Raw genomic sequence first — 17242 nt, 5'->3', positions numbered from 1 at the left:
ATATGTAGAAAGAAAAACATTTTGTGTTAGCAAAATGTCCAATATCTTTCCTCACTGACTGTTTACACAAACCTGCTTCCTTTCTCGTCTGCAGATCATCGGCATCGGCCTGTGTGGGGTTTTTGAGCTGATTAAAGAAACTCGGTTCTCTCACCCATTACTGTGCCTGCGCAGCCTGCAGGCTTTGTTGGACATGCTGCAGGGGCAACAGCCAGAGGGTTTTCAGACGGAGCCTCCTGATGTGTTAGGTAAACTTCTATTTGCACTTGCCTTTCTATAATGGTAATTACTTATTATTCTATTCTATTTTCCAAATATCTAAATCCTCCACATTTTTTTTGTTTGTTTGTTGTTTTTAGAGTCTCTTTTCCAGCTGCTGTTGGAGACCACGGTCCGGAGCACAGGGCCCAATGACCCAACTGGACAGGACATCACCGCTCTGTCCTGTGCATGCCTTTTCAGCCTTGTGGTGGCTTGGGGAGATACGGGCAAAATCCTGCAGGCTGTTTCTGCCATTCTCACAAATAATGGCAGCCATGCCTGTCAGACTATACAGGTGATTAACCACTAAACTTACTTCAACAGACTCCAATAGTAATTATCTACCTGCAGAAGGTATCTCAGAGCATATTTCATAAGAAGACACCTGGTCCCAAATAGGAATGAAAAACATGAATAAAAGTTGTGTGGAGCATAAAGTTTTCTTTTTTTTCCAGTCTGTTCTGGATAGCATAACTTTAGCTGCCTTTGTCCATTTGCTCTGTGCACAGATGCTCAGGGCCACGTCTGGACAGCTCAAATTGAGTTTTGCAAAATGTCAAGCTGCTCTGATTCTCCTTTTTAATCTTGTTACTCTGCTTGAATTCCTCTGTCGGTTAGCTAATCTTCTTTTTGCGTCTGCCTTTCAGCTTCTGCATCCTCTTTCTCTTGTTTTGTTTTGGCCTAAAAGAAAGAAAAACAAACAAAAAAAGCTTCAGTTGTATGTAGAAAGAACTCTACACTTGATCAAGGATTCACCGGACCTCTCACAAATTTTATTCCTCACTATGCTAATAAATGCGCTTATATTTTACGTATTGCCTGGATTGTGAATCATCACAATGTCAGGCGGAGTGGCAGAAAGTGTGCTGCTTGGTTGTGCGTGGGTAAACATCTGTGAGATCAGTGACATTTGTAGTCGCTTTAATGGTAATGGTGTCAGGTTGTGTGAAAATGCTTTTGGACAGAAATGTAAACATACAGAAAACTGCAGTTTATGAAACATTACAAGAGTTTGACTCAGATCTGTTGCAAATGTAAATATCAGGAAGTCCCACTTTTTTCTAATCAGAGGTCTACCTGCTTATCTTGTTCAATCAAACCAGGTCCCCACAATATTGAATGCACTACAGCGAAGTGTCCAGGCTGTCCTGGTGGGAAAAATCCAAATCCAGGACTGGTTTGGAAATGGCATCAAACGTGCTGCACTGATGAACAAATGGGTCCTAAAGGAAGTGTCCATTGACGAAGACGAGCGCTGTCTTCTGCAGACTGATGGTTCCTTCCTGTATTTGCTCTGCAAGGATGGACTCTACAAAGCTGGATCTGGATATAGTGGTACTGTCAGGGTATGTGACTCTTCAACATGCATTTTGCTTTTGACTAGTTGTTTGAAACACAAGACAAGAGACTAGGAGAAACTCACGACATGTAACTTCAGCAACTTAGAAAAAATTGCATTCAACAAAGCATTAGTGGAGGTTGTCAACTCACCGAAGCGCAATTCCCCACAGGGACACGTCTACAACTCCACGTCTCGAATCAGGAATCGAAAGGAGAAAAGGTCATGGCTTGGCTTTGCTCAGGTAAGTAGTGCAGCAGCCTCTTCGAAAAACATTTCATATGATACATTTTGCTGTGAAGTTTCAAATATCAAGTTGTTCAAATCTTTCAAGTCATGGCTTAAAATTTATGTTTTTTTTGTTTGTTTTTTACATTTTCTATTCATTTTTTTAAAAGAAATCTCTATGGAGAAGATTTTAAATCAAACACATTTAACTGTTTTAAAGCCAATTACCTTCTCTTACTTAAAGCAAAAAAGTCCACTGGGATATTTTTCTATTTTTATAGTATCGGCATATTTTCTTTTAAGCTAACATTAGCATAATAGGCAATACTGCAAAGTACTTTCTATTTGCATATTGGCTAGCGGTCGCTAAATTCAGCTGCTAATATAATGATTTTAGCATGTTAGCTGGCGGTTGCTTTTTTTCTAATGCTGGTGCCACTTTTATCACTTGAACTATTGTTGGCTAATTTCAAGCTGTTGATTGTTTTTTGAGGAATTCATTATGATTTCAAAATTGTAAATTTATTTTATTTTTTTGTATAACCTACTTTTGGAATAATGCTTCTATTTTTACGGCTTCCACTTAAAGTTCAGCAATTCTTTCTGTTTCAGTTTGGCTTTTTTAGGAAAGCAGTCCACCCATTCAGTTTATGGCATTCAGACAGCTCTTGTAAAGTTAATGTGATTTTTTTAAAAATGTATTTATTATTTTTCTTCTCTAGTTTGACAATATTGAGGGAACCAACCGGTGTCCCTCAATATTGTTGAATATTGTTTAATAATAACAAATATCAAGCAATCTGTTTTTAAGAAGATCTTAAATACTTAAAATGACACTTAAAATCCTAATTCCATGTGTTGTGACTGCCCTGTCAAGAAGAGTCGGCTGTAATTTGAGATCAGTAATAGTGTCTGTGTTGTGTCCTCAGGGGTACTTATTGTATCGGGACACAAGTAACCACAGTATGTCGGCTATCAAGATCAACCCTGAGACCCTGGAACATGAGGGTGTGGTCACCATGCCAGGTACAAAGGAAACACATTGACATGCTTTCATCAATGTGCTGTTAAATTAGGCCAACATTAACTTAAGCAACACTATATTCACCTTGTCTCTTGCTGCAGGTCAACATTCAGATGGACAAAACATCATATTCACAGATGGAGAGTACATTAACCAAATAGCAGCCTGCAAAGATGTAAGTTTTCATAGGCTTTTGTTCTTCTTACATTGTATCTAATATAATAGCAAAAATATTTCTGGCTTTTCACATCTTTCAGAAGAAAGATGTGAAGGCTTAAAGCTATAAGAGTCCCTAACTTTTTATAAGTAATCCTGGAAAGAAAACTCAAGCAGCACACCAAGTAGAGAAAGCTGATAACTTGCTTTGAAAAGTAAAGTCATTCAATTTTCCTTATTCTCAGATGTTCAAGTCTGGGGTTTAAATGAGTCAAATAATCCCTGGAAACGTCTCTAAACGTCTAACTTTGTCTTCGTTATCTTCCAGGGAGGGTGTTGGAGAGTTCTTTTAGACAGCTGACTGGCAGTGCGCAGCATCTAGTGAGGAAGGGGCGGCACTAAATTAGCCGACTCTGTTTTTTTTGGCACTTTCTCTGGTGCCTCATTAAAAGAGGTTTAAACATTATGATGGAATTTTTATCTGTTTCAAATTTGAAATATTTTTTTAAAAGAAGAAAACAAAATCTTGGTATACTTTGATGCCACTACCAACCCCTTACTAGATTGCACCAGTTAAACTTAAGGTGGCTATAAAAATTGAATCACTTTTGGGCTGAGAATATCCTTAGATAATAAATTAATATAAATGGACTTCAAATAGTATTTTTCTTAGTCAAACTGAGGTTAGTTGCCTCTCTTTATTCTCTCTGTGTAGCACATGTTTCTCTCCCTGAAATCCTCGGTTGATCATCAGCTGTGCCACAGAGAGGCCTCTCATTGTATCCCTTCATCTAGATGTGTGTGGGCGTGGCAGCTGCGGCCCCACATGCGTGCACTCTCCAGAGAGCTTAACCTCTCCAGCGAAAGCACTTTGTAATGGGAGTGGGGGCAGGGTAATACGTGAAATCCATACATCCACTGTAAGAAGAAGCCTTCTTCCCAGCTAATTGTATGGATGGAGTACTGTTTGGAGGGGAGGAGTTTGTCTGCATTCGTCAGTGCAAAAGCTGCACAGACCACTTGCAGTTAATTGATCGGATGAATGTCCAATACATGACTGTGATCATTGCCATGCTGAGTTATAGTTTCTGTTCACTTGAAGTCGATTCTTGTTTTCTGCTTTGTAAATAGTTGTTTTTATCTACATTTTTTTTATTGCCTCACTCTGGCAGATGTATCATTTTACAGGCATAGAGCTGAGTCAAGTAGGACTAAAGTCAAGGTGCTTTGATCTCTTGCAAATAATTTTAATTAAAAAGACTGTGCATATATTTATCTAAACGAGAAGTTCAGTATGTTGACCCAGATTTTCTGCAGCTAATAGCAACATGTTCTAATTCCTCGAATCTGTCCACATTTTGGCATGTTACAACCACAGACCTCCATGTATTTCTTTGGGATATTTTGTGACCAACACAAAGTTGCCTGCAGCTCTGAAGTGAAAAGATCTTTTCAAGATCTGTTGCAAAACAAAAATCAGGAAAGTGTGGCATGCATTTGTATTCTGTCCTCTTTATTCTATCTAAAAAAAAAACAACCAAAAAACTATTCACTTTAAGGAGCACAAGAAATATGTGACAGAACTTGCTCATTTCAGATAAATCCAGATGTGATTCATCAGAATTTTTTTTTTTTTTGTGCCTGCAAGATGCCGTTTGCGTCAAACTGAACTTACTGATTGTTTAAATGGTTGCAACTGGGTAAACAACATTCAGTGACAGTGTTTGTGTTTAATATGCCTTAGATGCCAAACAGTAACAGTTTTGTGTTGTGAAGTCAACGTTTCCCCTCCCTGTGATGCCCTTGCTCCTGCAGGACGGTTTTGTTGTGCGGATCTACACCATGAGTTCAGACCCGGCTCTGCAGCAGGAGCTGCAGCTGAAGCTGGCGAGGAAATGCCTGCACGCCTGTGGCATCTCTCTCTTCGACCTTGAAAAGGATCTACACATCATCAGTAAGTGATACAAAATGAGTCTGGCTGCTGAGTGTCATATGGGGCTTTACAGCTGCAACAAGTACTTAGTTGTTGTAGGGGTGTGTGATAGGCTGGAAAATTTTATTTATTTATTATTTTTTTTAATTGATTCTGTCCTGCAGGATGTTCCTTTTTTTTCAGTCATCTGTTTTTCTCTCAGGCACTGGCTTTGATGAAGAGGCAGCATTGCTTGGAGCTGGCAGGGAGTTTGCTCTGATGAAAACTGCCTCTGGAAAGGTGAGCAGTCGGGTGTCTGAACATTTAAGAGTAATGAAAGTTAGCGCAGCGTCAACAGCTAAGCTTTTATCTTGATAAGGGTAAGCCAAACTCTCTGCCTCTAAAAAGTTTATGCAAGTTGTTTCAGTGCACTTTTCCCCCACTTTACAGATACCATTAATAATTTTCTAAATAACATATACTTGGCGCGTAGAAGCTGTATTAACCGAATTAGTAGGAATTGATTTTTTCAGAGGCTCTTTTTTCTAATTAAAACTAGTAGGATGTTTTTAGAAAGATTGAAGATCCTACTGCTGAAACTGCATCATGTGTACGATAACTCATTTTCTTTGGAGCACATTCAGTCAGCACTAAGTTGAAGTAAATAATTTACATATTTTGAAAAGTGTCTCATCTTGATGAGAACGCTTACTATGTAGGTGGTTTAGGGTGTGTTGCAGGGTGTGGTTGGCTCTACGTTGAGTCTAGGTGTGGTGCAGTGTGCCTCTTTGGCAGATAGCAGCTCATGTTAGCAACATGCTGCACATTTTATGTGCCTGATTTCAAAGCATTTTATCCTTTATTTTATTCTTGATTTTCTTTTGTTGTTGTTGAGGTTGAAACTCTACCATAGTGTGTGAGAAAATTCTCTTTGACATTAAAATTAAAAACTTAATTTTAACTATATTAAACAAGCATAGCCAGCAGTTCTCCAACAATCTGCCAACATGTTCTTTTCTCAGATCTACTACACAGGAAAATACCAGAGCCTGGGTATTAAGCAGGGTGGCCCATCAGCCGGTAAATGGGTGGAGCTGCCCATCACAAAGTCTCCGAAGATCATTCAGTTCTCGGTCGGCCATGACGGCTCCCACGCCCTTCTAGTGGCGGAAGACGGGAGCGTTTTCTTCACCGGCTCTGCCAGCAAGGGAGAGGACGGGGAATCCAGTAGGATATATTCCCAACTACATTCAAGCATTCACAGAGTAACATTGGGTGTTGATTAAAGCAGACGTCTCATTTCCCGTTGCAGCTAAAAGCCGCAGGCAGCCCAAGCCGTACAAGCCCAAGAAGATGATAAAACTGGAGACAAAGACAGCCGTGTATACTGCTTGCAACAATGGCAGCAGCAGCATCGTGACAAAGGACGGAGAGCTTTATATGTTTGGCAAGGACGCTATTTACAGTGACAGCACCTGTAAGTCGATAGGAGTATTTCAGCTTTTCTTTTAAGAGCAAGTTTGACACTCGCTTGAACAGGGTTTCTTTTGTTTTGTCATAATCGTTTCATGTCTCTCCACAGGCCAAGTGACGGACCTTAAAGGCCATTTTGTAACTCAGGTTGCCATGGGGAAGGCTCATACGTGTGTTCTCACTAAGAACGGAGAAGTGTGGACATTTGGGGTCAATAACAAGGGCCAGTGTGGCAGAGACACTGGAGCCATGAGCCAGGCAGGGAAAGGTGAGCAGATCGACGGCAGATTAAATCAGTAAAATACAGACCCACGATTCTAATAGACGTACATTAGCACTGCGATGTCCTCAGACTAATTTATCGTTCTGGTGGTGCTCGTGTTTATTGCAGCATTTGGCGTTGAGAGTATGGCCACGGCCATGGATGAGGACTTGGAGGATGAGCTGGAGGACAAGGAAGAGAAGAGCATGATGTGTCAGCCGGGCATGCACAAGTGGAAGCTGGACCAGTGCATGGTTTGCACCGTGTGTGGAGACTGCACCGGGTACGGTGCCAGTTGTGTCAGCAGTGGGCGACCAGACAGAGTACCAGGAGGGTAAGCCGGCGATGGAATAAGAACGCGTTTATGCGCAGTGCGTTTAAAGTTATTAATTATAATGTAACAAATTATCTTTTATCTGTTTGTGTTGTCTCTGGGCTAGTATCTGTGGTTGCGGGTCTGGAGAGTCTGGCTGCTCAGCGTGTGGTTGCTGTAAGGCCTGCGCCAGGGAGCTGGATGGTCAGGAGGCCCGGCAGCGGGGGATCTTTGATGCTGTGAAGGAGATGATTCCACTGGATCTGCTGCTAGGTATTTCACCACTCGTGTCTTATCACTTTAGCCTCATTTTAATTAAGCATGCAAACAGACAAAGTATAAGCATGGATGTTTGCAAGTACCTTCCACTTTGTGTCATTATTAGAGGTCGAATGCAATCTAGTAAAAAAAAACACATTTTTTTTTTAAATTGTTGAAAATTATCCTGACATTCATGCCATATGATCACATACGACTCAAACGTTTTGCTACAGCTCTACAAAAGTAAAATGAAAGTTGTTTTTTTTTAGAGAGAAATCTGAATGTAATACAAACAATACAAATTAATATATTAAAAAGATCTCTGTTCAATTGTCTTATATAATACAACTTAATTTATGTGCTTGTACAAGTCTGTTTTTGGGAGGGTTGAGTTTATCTTGATGTTTTGCAAAGGAAAATGCACAAATGGGAAAATCTCATTTGGATTTGCTGTATTTATAAAAAGTAACTTTAATTTATTTAAGCAATCAGTCCCTAAATATTTTAACTAAGCTTTTTATTGTAATAAAACTTAAAATATATTTTATGCTATTTTTTGCATTTTCACATTTAATTTTCTTTTTTTTTTTTTTTTCTTTGTGCATAAATGGTTTGCAGCAAACTCATCACTCCTCTTGTTTGTGTCTCACATAAAGCCAAATCATATGCATGTTACAATCTTAAGCACATTTATGAGTCAATTGTTTATTGGTGTAATAATGTCTATAAAATTGATTAGGAAAAAAAATTTCTGTCTAAATTAGAACAATATACAAAAACTTTGACTCATTGCTTGTATAATGAATTTGTTTAAAGCTGCACTCTTACCAGTGTTTTTCAGGCCTGTAATTTCTTTTGTTAAATTTGTAAAAAAAAAAAAAAAAAATTAATTAATTAAAACAAAGTGCGACACATCATGACATTCCTAAAGAAAAACGGACAATAAGAAAACTTGCTCTACCTCCCAATTTCAGTCCAGCCTTTGTTATTCTTTCTTACATTTTCCTACGGATATCAGCTTCAGATGCTGATCATTTGTTGTAGATGTGATGTGTTTTAAGGTCCGGTTCTGTTGATCTGCTGCTTGTGCACTATTTCCATTGTGTGCAGACTCTGCTCAGTGCTGCTTTCTTTCGGGTACAAAGAACTAATCAGAAATGAAAAGAAAAGAAAGATTTGAGACTTTGGCTGAAATGCACTTTAGAGGTTTTCTTCGGTCTGGCTGCTTTAAAACAAAATTTAAACAAATGACCCAAGCCTTTTGCATAGTGCTGTACGTCAGAGTGTGAGTGGTTTCTGAGGTCTTCATGAACGCTTGCCTTCACACACAGTACCTTGCAAAAGCATCTTCAAACATTGAACTTAACTTTTTATCACATTGCAGTGACAAACTTTGCTGTATTTTGTTGGGATTTTACGACTTGAATCAAAAAGTAGTGCACAATTGGGAAGTGGAATGAAAATGATAAATAATTTTCTAGATTGGAAAAGTATTGTGTAGATTAAGCTAAAAAAAAAAAATCAGTTTGAGTTTGGAAGACATACAGCCAGAGCCAGATGTGCTGAGCTGGTTCAAACTTAACTCAAAAGACTCGCAGCTGTAATTGCAGTGAGTGTCAGTTCTACAAAGTATTGGCTCAAGAGGGTCAATGACAGATCTAAGTTATATATTTTTTTAGTTTCTTTTTAAGTAGAAAATCAATTCTTCCACTTCACAATCATGTACTAGTTTGTGTTTGAGTCATAAACTCCCAAAGATGTAACTGTTTAGTTTGTTAGTCGTAATGTGAAAAAGTTCAAGATACACGAGCCGTTGTTTAAGGCCATTAGTACACGACACGCTGCCAATATTACGTTCTTCTTTGCAGTTGTCTGAAAGCTGTATTTCATAAACTTGTCAGTGTTCACTCTTTGTTAAAATGCTTGTTTTGCACAGTCACTTGCTTTCTCCATCAAATCCCTCCTTCGCTCATTGATGTTTGTCTTGTTCTGCTCTGCTCTGCCTCATCCTCCCACCTCTGCCTTCATCCCATTTGGGGCGCCCTTTACCCCGGGGCCTTTTATGTTTTCAGCTGTGCCTGTCCCTCCCCCTCCAGGAGTTAACATCGAGGAGCACCTTCAGATCCGCCAGGAGGAGAAGCGTCAGAGAATCAACCGCCGGCATAGGTTGGAGGAGGGAAGAGGTATGGGCCAAAAGATTTTGGAGAAGAATGCGGTTTGGAAATAATGTTTCAATGCTTCAGAGTTTTGGTTGGGGATATTCAGGATACCTGGCTGCTGGGATGGATTATAAAAATGTGGAATGACAGACAGTAGGTCTATCCTTTTTTTTTTGTTTACGTTTTGGATTGTTTACAGATGTGAGGCAAGAGCTTGGGTTTTGTGTGCCTTGGTGACTTCCCTCTTCCTTGTCACATATTTCTCCGTGTCTGTATTGTTGTGATGTAGTATTGCCATGTATTTCTATCCCATTTGTGAGCATTGTGCATGCATGTGAAAGTTTTTTTCTCCCCCAGGCCCCCTTGTTTTTCCTGGTCCCATTTTTATGAACCAGCGTGAGCAGGCCCTAGCCAGAATAAGACCCCTTCAGGCACTCAGGCATAAACGGGACAAGCACAAAGGTACTATGGTCTTCACTAATTCAGCGGGTGCGGAGACGCCCCTTTGACCCATCTCCCAATCTGGCTGTCCCGTCCACCTCCTTTCACTCTCTGAAGGAAGGACTCTTTAAAGTCTGCACCAGGATAAACACCTGCTGGCATGGAGGACTATAAACTCAGTAGAGCTAGTTAAAGACTTCTTTACAGAAAAGGTTTATTATTGGGGATTTGCTGATTAGCGTTTTTTTCTTTTTATTATTATTGTCCCTGATACTAATATGCTTCATTAAAGCAACTCTATGTGTAAACCATTTCTAAATCAGTTTCACATTATTATGAACCATCAAGGATATCCTTGATGCTGCAGTGGCCATTTGTCTCAGCAAAACCTTTTTGTTTCTAAAAATGCATCTGATTTTATTTTACACATACATGTAGTTGTCAATAAACTAATGACTTGCTCCTGCTGAGGATTTTATGACCAGCAGTTTTAGTTGGACAAATTTGTGGACACAGGTTTAGAATTTTAGGTTGTATTTCATTGTGTATCCCTGCATACAGTTAAAGGCCATGAACAAAATTACCGCTCTTAAAAATAACTTGCTTTTCACAAAATAATTATAAATAATGCGATAATTAACCATTCCTAGACTAAGACTCGCAAGATTATTCTTTCTTTAGATGTGAGTTATTGTTATTTTAGTTATACTAGTTACATATTTCACTTAATCCGCCTACGCGTGTGCAGACAAAACCTACAGAAAGCTGTTTACTGCATCATAAACGCACTACTTTGTTCTAAAAGTTGTAAAATTGACAGCTGGTGTTCTTGTTGCGCTTTAAGCAGATCTTTCCTAAACTGGAAGATGTGTATAACGTGTGGAAACGAAAAGCTGCAGCAGCCAACACGGTTTCTCTTTTTTTCCATTATAAATGATGAAAAAAAAAAAAACTTAAACTTTTTGGGGAAAATACAGATTTTTTTCTTAGATCAGCAAATCAGCGAATTTTTTTCTTAGATCAGCAAATCAGCGAAAGAAAGTTATTGTAAAAAGTTGGCTGAGCAAAATGTGACTTGCACAACATGGATCAGGAGATGAGTTTAGTTAGTTATTGGTAAATGAAAAAATAGCAACAATCATTAATAATTCGTGAATTTTGCTATTTATTTATTTATTTATTTTTGCAAGAATGATCAGGACACTTCCAATCCTTTCCAAGTTCTTGTAACTATAACATTTAGTTAATTATTATCCTGTCATCATATCGGCCTCTGTAAGATGTCTGTTGATTATGCATTTTAAAAAATGGTTTTCTAAGGACAAAAATCAGAATTAGCTTCAATATCTACGGAAAATACCCTGCAATAGTACGGCACTTGTCATGTTCGTTTTCCCATTCTTCTGTAAAGTAATGATAATGCACTACTTTTTCACATTTCCTTTTTGTGTTTTTATTTTACCGATTTGCAGTGTGTTTTTTACTGCATGACATACCTGCCGGCTCAAAATCTGCAACACACGCTTGTTAGTTTGTTTTGACCTGCCTGTTCCTGAACAGTTCAGATTTGGTGAGCCGTTCAGATTTGTAGAGGACTGTAGCATTGCAGACCCAGCTAGTCGGTGAATTATCCAGAACCTTCAGAAATTTGTGCCCTGAGCCTCGTCCTAAAAAAAAAAAAAAAAAAAGCAGGGATAGGTTGCTGAGTGAGAGTGTTGAAGAAAGCAGAAGATTATTCCTTCATTGTAAAATCAGTTTTTTTTTTTTTAAACAGCTCCGGGTTTGAAAAGATTGAGAAAATGTCCAGTTATACTTTATCCCTATGATTTTTTTTTTCTCTCTTTTTGGACTAATGCATGTGAGAAATTTTGAATTTAAAATGCGCCGATACCAAACGGCCCTTTTCCTGCACAACCGTTAGCCCCTCCCTTCTATTCCAGCATGTTTTCCCCTTTTTTCCTCTCATTTTCTTTTGAGTCCTCTTTCCCCTCCAGCTCTGTTTCTCAGGACTCTGCAGAGACACCCACCTCGGCGCTCTAAAGCCGCCACTACACTTATCTGTATTTACCCTCCGCTCGGATGTGCTGACTTCAGTGTTTTTCTTCTAGATGGTAGCAGCGAGCGCGGAGAGAAGGATGCCAGCAAAATTACCACTTATCCCCCCGGGGCGGTGAGGTTCGACAGCGAGCTGCGAGCCGTTCAAGTCAGCTGCGGTTTTCACCACTCAGGTAAGCGCTTTCTCGTCGTCGCTGCTTTAGCCCTTTGGTGGTTTTGTCTGGTTGCTGTAAACAAAACCTGCTTTGCAGTGGTGCTGATGGAGAATGGAGATGTCTTCACGTTTGGGTATGGCCAACACGGTCAGCTTGGTCACGGAGACGTCAACTCCAGGTAAACAGATTGATGGTTTGCCGTAGGAATGGCCACAATAGCTGGATTCCGCAGCTCCATTCTGGAGCCCAGATCTGTTTAATGAGTTGGGTTGTTGAAACACATTAATTTCTCTAAACTAGCCAGCTAATTCAACATTTTACCATGCAGGGGCTCTCCCACCCTGGTTCAGGCTCTGCCAGGACCGAGCGTCCAGGTGACGGCAGGCAGTAACCACACAGCTGTTCTCCTCATGGATGGGCAGGTCTTCACTTTTGGGAGTTTCTCGGTGAGAAAATGTAGCAATACAGTCTTCTACCTACACATGATCTGGGTAATTCTCATGGCATGATAAAGTTGAGTAAAAATTATGATTTGACAGTATTGATCAGGGTGTCCGCATATCATTAAAAAGTCGTAAAAAGTCTTACATTTATTGGGAAAATGCAAGTTGGCCTTAAATACGTTACAGGTATTAAATTTTGGACTGTTTAATCTTGAAGAGTTTAGTGTTTTTTTTGTCTCGAGGAATATTTCTGTTGGGTGAAAGTTTGAGTCAAGTGCAGATATCTTTGTTTTCGCCGCTTTCTCACTTCTTTTGCGAACCTATGAGACTAAGCGCAAAAAGAAAACAAAACCAAAAAAAACTTTCCAACTAGGCACTAAGGCGGTTGAGGCTTCTATGTGATGTAAGAAGGACAAAGCTGCTGCCTAGAGCCACAAACAGATCCCAGAAATTACAGTTTTTGAGATGTTTGATTGTGATACAGCAGAATTCCCCAACCGCCCCCTGTATTTATAGTATTTTAGCCTTAAATTTGATTCAAGATGGCCTTAAAAAGGCCTTAAAAAGTCTTGAATTTTACTTGCTGAATCCCACAGTTATCCTGTTGATATAAAAAACAAAAACATAATGTGATCTAATTTGTTTTATGTCAAATGGCAACGACAAAATCAGTTCTGCCATCTTATTAAAAGAACTTTACATTACGATGGAAAATTTATAGCAATTTTGAAATCATGATGTTCAAAACTTTGGTGTAATACCCGTACCTCGCTCCGATCTTTACGTAATAAGCGCTTGTTTGCTTGAGTGCATTTCTTTTGCATTTCAGTCTGAATGTTCGCTTGCTTGCTTTGCAGAAAGGGCAGTTGGGCCGGCCCATCCTGGACATGCCCTACTGGAACGCCAAGCCGTCACCCATGCCCAACATCGGTGCCAAATACGGACGAAAGGCCACCTGGATCGGCGCCAGCGGAGATCAGACGTTCCTGCGGATCGACGAGGCCCTCATCAACTCTCACGTCCTGGCTACTTCTGAGATCTTTGCCAGCAAGCACATCATCGGGCTTGTTCCATCCTCTGTGTCTGAGCCGCCTCCTTTTAAATGTTTGCTGATCAACAAGATGGACGGAAGTTGCAGAACATTCAACGACTCAGAGCAGGAGGACCTGCAGGGGTTTGGCCTCTGTCTGGACCCGGTTTATGATGTCATATGGAGGTAAGTCCTCAGAGTCTTTGAAATGACCAGGTTTTCAGTATTTGCTCGATTGTAAAAATAAGGACTGAACTTAAAATCTTTTAACCCCCCCAACTCTTTTTTTGAAGGTTCCTTCCGGCTTCAAAAGAGATGTGGTGTTACAATGCGGTAATAGCTGATGCTAGGATGCCCTCTGCAACAGATCTACAGGCTCGATGTAGCATTCTCAGTCCAGAACTTGCATTGCCCTCGGGATCACATGCGACCACCACTCGCTCTCATGGAGCTCTACACATTCTTGGTAATCCTTCATATTCCTGACACAGTATTTAATAAACGCCTATTGAGATGTCCAATGATTTATTTATAATTTTTAAAATTAAATTTAATTATAAGTATTACCATGTCAGCATCTTGTAAAAATAAGTAACATCTGTTTTGTTTTTTTTATAAATCCTTGTAAATTTTATTATTCTGCTATATTGAGTTTTTTTTCACATTTTTAATTTTATCTCAAACCTGCTGTTTTGTTTTAGCAAAATTAGAGTATTATTTGTGAGCTAAGAGGTAAACCAACGTGATCAGAATTAGCTGAAAAACAGTTTTTCTCGCTGCAGGTTGCCTGGATACATTAGCCGCCATGCAGGAACTGAAGATGGGCGTAGCAAGCGCAGAAGAAGAAACCCAGGCGGTGATGAAGGTCTACTCAAAGGAGGACTACAGCGTTGTAAACCGGTTTGAAAGTAAGACGGAGTTAACGCTCAGAGTGAAACCCAATGCACAGATTTTGGTTATTGCTTGAATCACTGAAAAGAATATCCAGAAAAAAGTTTTATGTCTTCAGTTTATTAACCAACCTATCAACATTTATTTGATTTATTTCACCTGGCTTTTTTTTTTTTTAAGATTTTACTCCTTGTCCTCCTGTTTACAATCTCTGTCCTTTCAATGTGTTCAGTTTTGTTTGCTGGTTCTATATTTGTACAAATCCGTAAATATATCAGAGACTACTGTTTTTCATTTATATTTTAAAAACTGTCTTGAAACGCTTCGAATCTGAAACTAGAATACTAGGGAATTTTTCCATAAAAAATAAAAAAAATATCCAATAAACTCTGAGAAACCCGATTTACAACTAATGGCAAATTAACTCTTTTTAGTCAGCATAGCTTAGCCTCATTGATGCCATGATTAATCTCATAGGTCACGGAGGTGGCTGGGGTTACTCGGCTCACTCTGTCGAAGCCATCCGTTTCTGTGCTGATGCCGACATCCTGCTGGGTGGGCTGGGCCTGTTCGGCGGACGAGGGGAGTACACGGCCAAGATCAAGGTGGGAAATTTTGATAAGTTCCTGTGAGAGCTGATCATTTAACCTCTTTAACATGTGCTGCTTAGAGTATTTTGCACATATAGATGTTATTGGTAGTTGCAATGTACTACTCAAACTCTTAAAAAAAGATTGACAGACTCCTTTCTTAAACAAAATGTGTAGCTCTTTGAGCTGGGACCCGACGGAGGCGACCATGAGACTGATGGAGATCTGCTAGCTGAGACCGATGTTCTGGCTTATGACTGTGCTGCTAGGTACGAATGACGTTTCCTTGTTTTTTTTGTTGTTGTTGTTTTTTGTTTTTTTTTCCATTAGTACATGAAGTTCCCCTTAATGTCCTTAGCTTTTTTTTGTGATCTGCCTACATGCTTGGCTTAAATTGATGGTTCTTTTTGTTTCCAGGGAGAAATACGCCATGATGTTTGACGAGCCGGTGCTGCTGCAGCTGGGCTGGTGGTACGTGGCGTGGGCCAGAGTCTCTGGCCCCAGCAGCGACTGCGGTTCCCACGGACAGGCAACCATCACAACTGACGACGGGTGAAGCATTATTGCATTTAAGCTAATAAATATTTTTATACCCTTGAATTAGTGTATCAAATGTGTGTGTGTGTTTTTTTTTCTTTTTTAGTGTTGTCTTTCAGTTCAAAAGCTCCAAGAAATCCAACAATGGCACCGATGTTAATGCGGGTCAGATTCCTCAGCTACTCTACAGGCAAGCAGAGCTACATTTCTACATTTTGTTGAAAGTTATTTAAGCATTCCAATGCCTGGGGAAAATATTCATATACTTTGTATTTTTCCACACTTTGTTTGATAAAAGTATGCATTTGCTTTGTATTTTTCCACTTTTTGTCATGTTTCAATCACAATCGTAGTCCAACACAAAGTAAAACATAATTGTGAAGTAGATGGAAAATCTGAAATGTGTGGTGTGCATTTAGAGGCTGAAAGTGTTGCCCATCATTATCCTGTATTTAGTTCTCTTGATGTTTCATATCAGTTGTGACAATTCTATCTTTCTCTGCTAAAGTAATGCAACCCCACAGCATGATGCTGCCGCCACCATAACACACTCAAAGTGTCACTTTTCCACCACACAATGTTTTGCATGTAGACCAACATGTACAATTTAGCTTTTATTACTTTCAAGGCTCTGTGTCTGCCTGTAGGTTTATCAAATTCCAAATTCAAATCAAGTTTATTTATATTGCACATTTAAGAGCAATTGGCTAAATATAATGAAGAAATGGGTTAATAATTTTGATGTTTAACACTAGGCTTCCATCCCACGATGGCAACGCTTCCAAAGGAAAACAGCAAACCAGTGAACCAGTTCACATCCTGAAGCGGTCATTTGCTCGAACGGTCTCGGTGGTGAGCTTTTGTGTGTGTGTGTGTGTGTGTTTTGATAATAACTATGTTTGTAAGTGAATTTTTTATTTTTTTTTGACTATCGCTTTGCTTGTAGGAGTGTTTTGAGTCTCTGCTGAGTGTTCTTCACTGGAGCTGGACCACCCTGGTGTTGGGAGTGGAGGAGCTTCGAGGTTTGAAGGGTTTCCAGTACACGGCAACGCTGCTGGACCTGGAGAGACTCCGCTTTGTTGGCACGTGCTGCCTCCGCCTGCTCAGGGTTTACATCTGTGAGATATTCCCCATTGCAGGTAGGAACACCTTTAGAGTCTGGAAAAAATATGTTTAAGTGTTTTTCAGGTCTAGATAAAAACGAAGTACAGAATTCACACTTTATTTTCTTTTTCAAATGCATTCATCCATCCACCCTGTTTTACATGTTCTTGACTCCTATGTATAGTCCTGAGTTTTTTGCTTGAATGTCCAGAATTGCATAAAAACCTGTGGAACAAATCTAGAAAAAAAAATGCTTGCATAATAAGCATAGAATATTTAAACGGACAAAATGTAGGAGCCTTGTATATTTAAAGACTGAGCAATGAAGAAAATATATACTATAAGTTTATCTTTAACTTCTGTACTCTTGCTTTAAAAAAGGGCTAAAAAGATTTTACTTGGAAAAAACACATTACTTGGATTGAAAGATGCTGAATCTTTAACATTTCTTTGCAACACAGAAACTGCCTAATCCGATCAATCAGATTAAGTATTAATCCGATTGAGTTAGTAATCGATTGATTGTTAAATTGAGCACACATACTCAAAAAAGGCCTTTTAGTGAAAAGCATTTCAGAGTAGTAATTAAGCCAAAAACTCTACAAAAC

General features: G+C 39.4%; 1 protein-coding gene across 16 annotated transcripts in view; it reads left to right on the top strand.

The window, feature by feature from the left end:
- mycbp2 (MYC binding protein 2) overlaps positions 1-17242 on the top strand; it is a 65863-nt gene that overhangs the window by 13960 nt on the left and 34661 nt on the right. For 12 of the 16 annotated variants that reach the window (XM_081601408.1, XM_081601406.1, XM_081601403.1 and 9 more), the window contains exons 4-30: positions 95-248; positions 360-556; positions 1365-1607; positions 1773-1844; positions 2758-2854; positions 2954-3027; positions 4824-4962; positions 5144-5220; positions 5943-6147; positions 6233-6397; positions 6503-6661; positions 6785-6989; positions 7096-7241; positions 9302-9412; positions 9746-9850; positions 11938-12057; positions 12136-12217; positions 12368-12485; positions 13340-13698; positions 13806-13978; positions 14295-14420; positions 14881-15008; positions 15171-15262; positions 15411-15545; positions 15637-15720; positions 16286-16382; positions 16477-16669. In XM_081601408.1, the coding sequence (XP_081457534.1) occupies positions 95-248; positions 360-556; positions 1365-1607; positions 1773-1844; positions 2758-2854; positions 2954-3027; positions 4824-4962; positions 5144-5220; positions 5943-6147; positions 6233-6397; positions 6503-6661; positions 6785-6989; positions 7096-7241; positions 9302-9412; positions 9746-9850; positions 11938-12057; positions 12136-12217; positions 12368-12485; positions 13340-13698; positions 13806-13978; positions 14295-14420; positions 14881-15008; positions 15171-15262; positions 15411-15545; positions 15637-15720; positions 16286-16382; positions 16477-16669 (3856 nt within the window). The remainder of the gene's footprint in view (positions 1-94; positions 249-359; positions 557-1364; positions 1608-1772; positions 1845-2757; positions 2855-2953; positions 3028-4823; positions 4963-5143; positions 5221-5942; positions 6148-6232; positions 6398-6502; positions 6662-6784; positions 6990-7095; positions 7242-9301; positions 9413-9745; positions 9851-11937; positions 12058-12135; positions 12218-12367; positions 12486-13339; positions 13699-13805; positions 13979-14294; positions 14421-14880; positions 15009-15170; positions 15263-15410; positions 15546-15636; positions 15721-16285; positions 16383-16476; positions 16670-17242) is intronic. The other 4 variants (XM_081601410.1, XM_081601366.1, XM_081601390.1 and 1 more) reach the window with 3 other exon arrangements.

The sequence above is a fragment of the Poecilia reticulata genome, chromosome 2 (genome assembly GCF_904066995.2).
Source record: "Poecilia reticulata chromosome 2, P_reticulata-male-v2, whole genome shotgun sequence".
NCBI classification, from domain to species: Eukaryota; Metazoa; Chordata; class Actinopteri; order Cyprinodontiformes; family Poeciliidae; genus Poecilia; species Poecilia reticulata.
The sequence above is the reverse complement of the archived record's forward strand: the minus strand, read 5'-3'. Positions and strand labels throughout refer to the sequence as shown.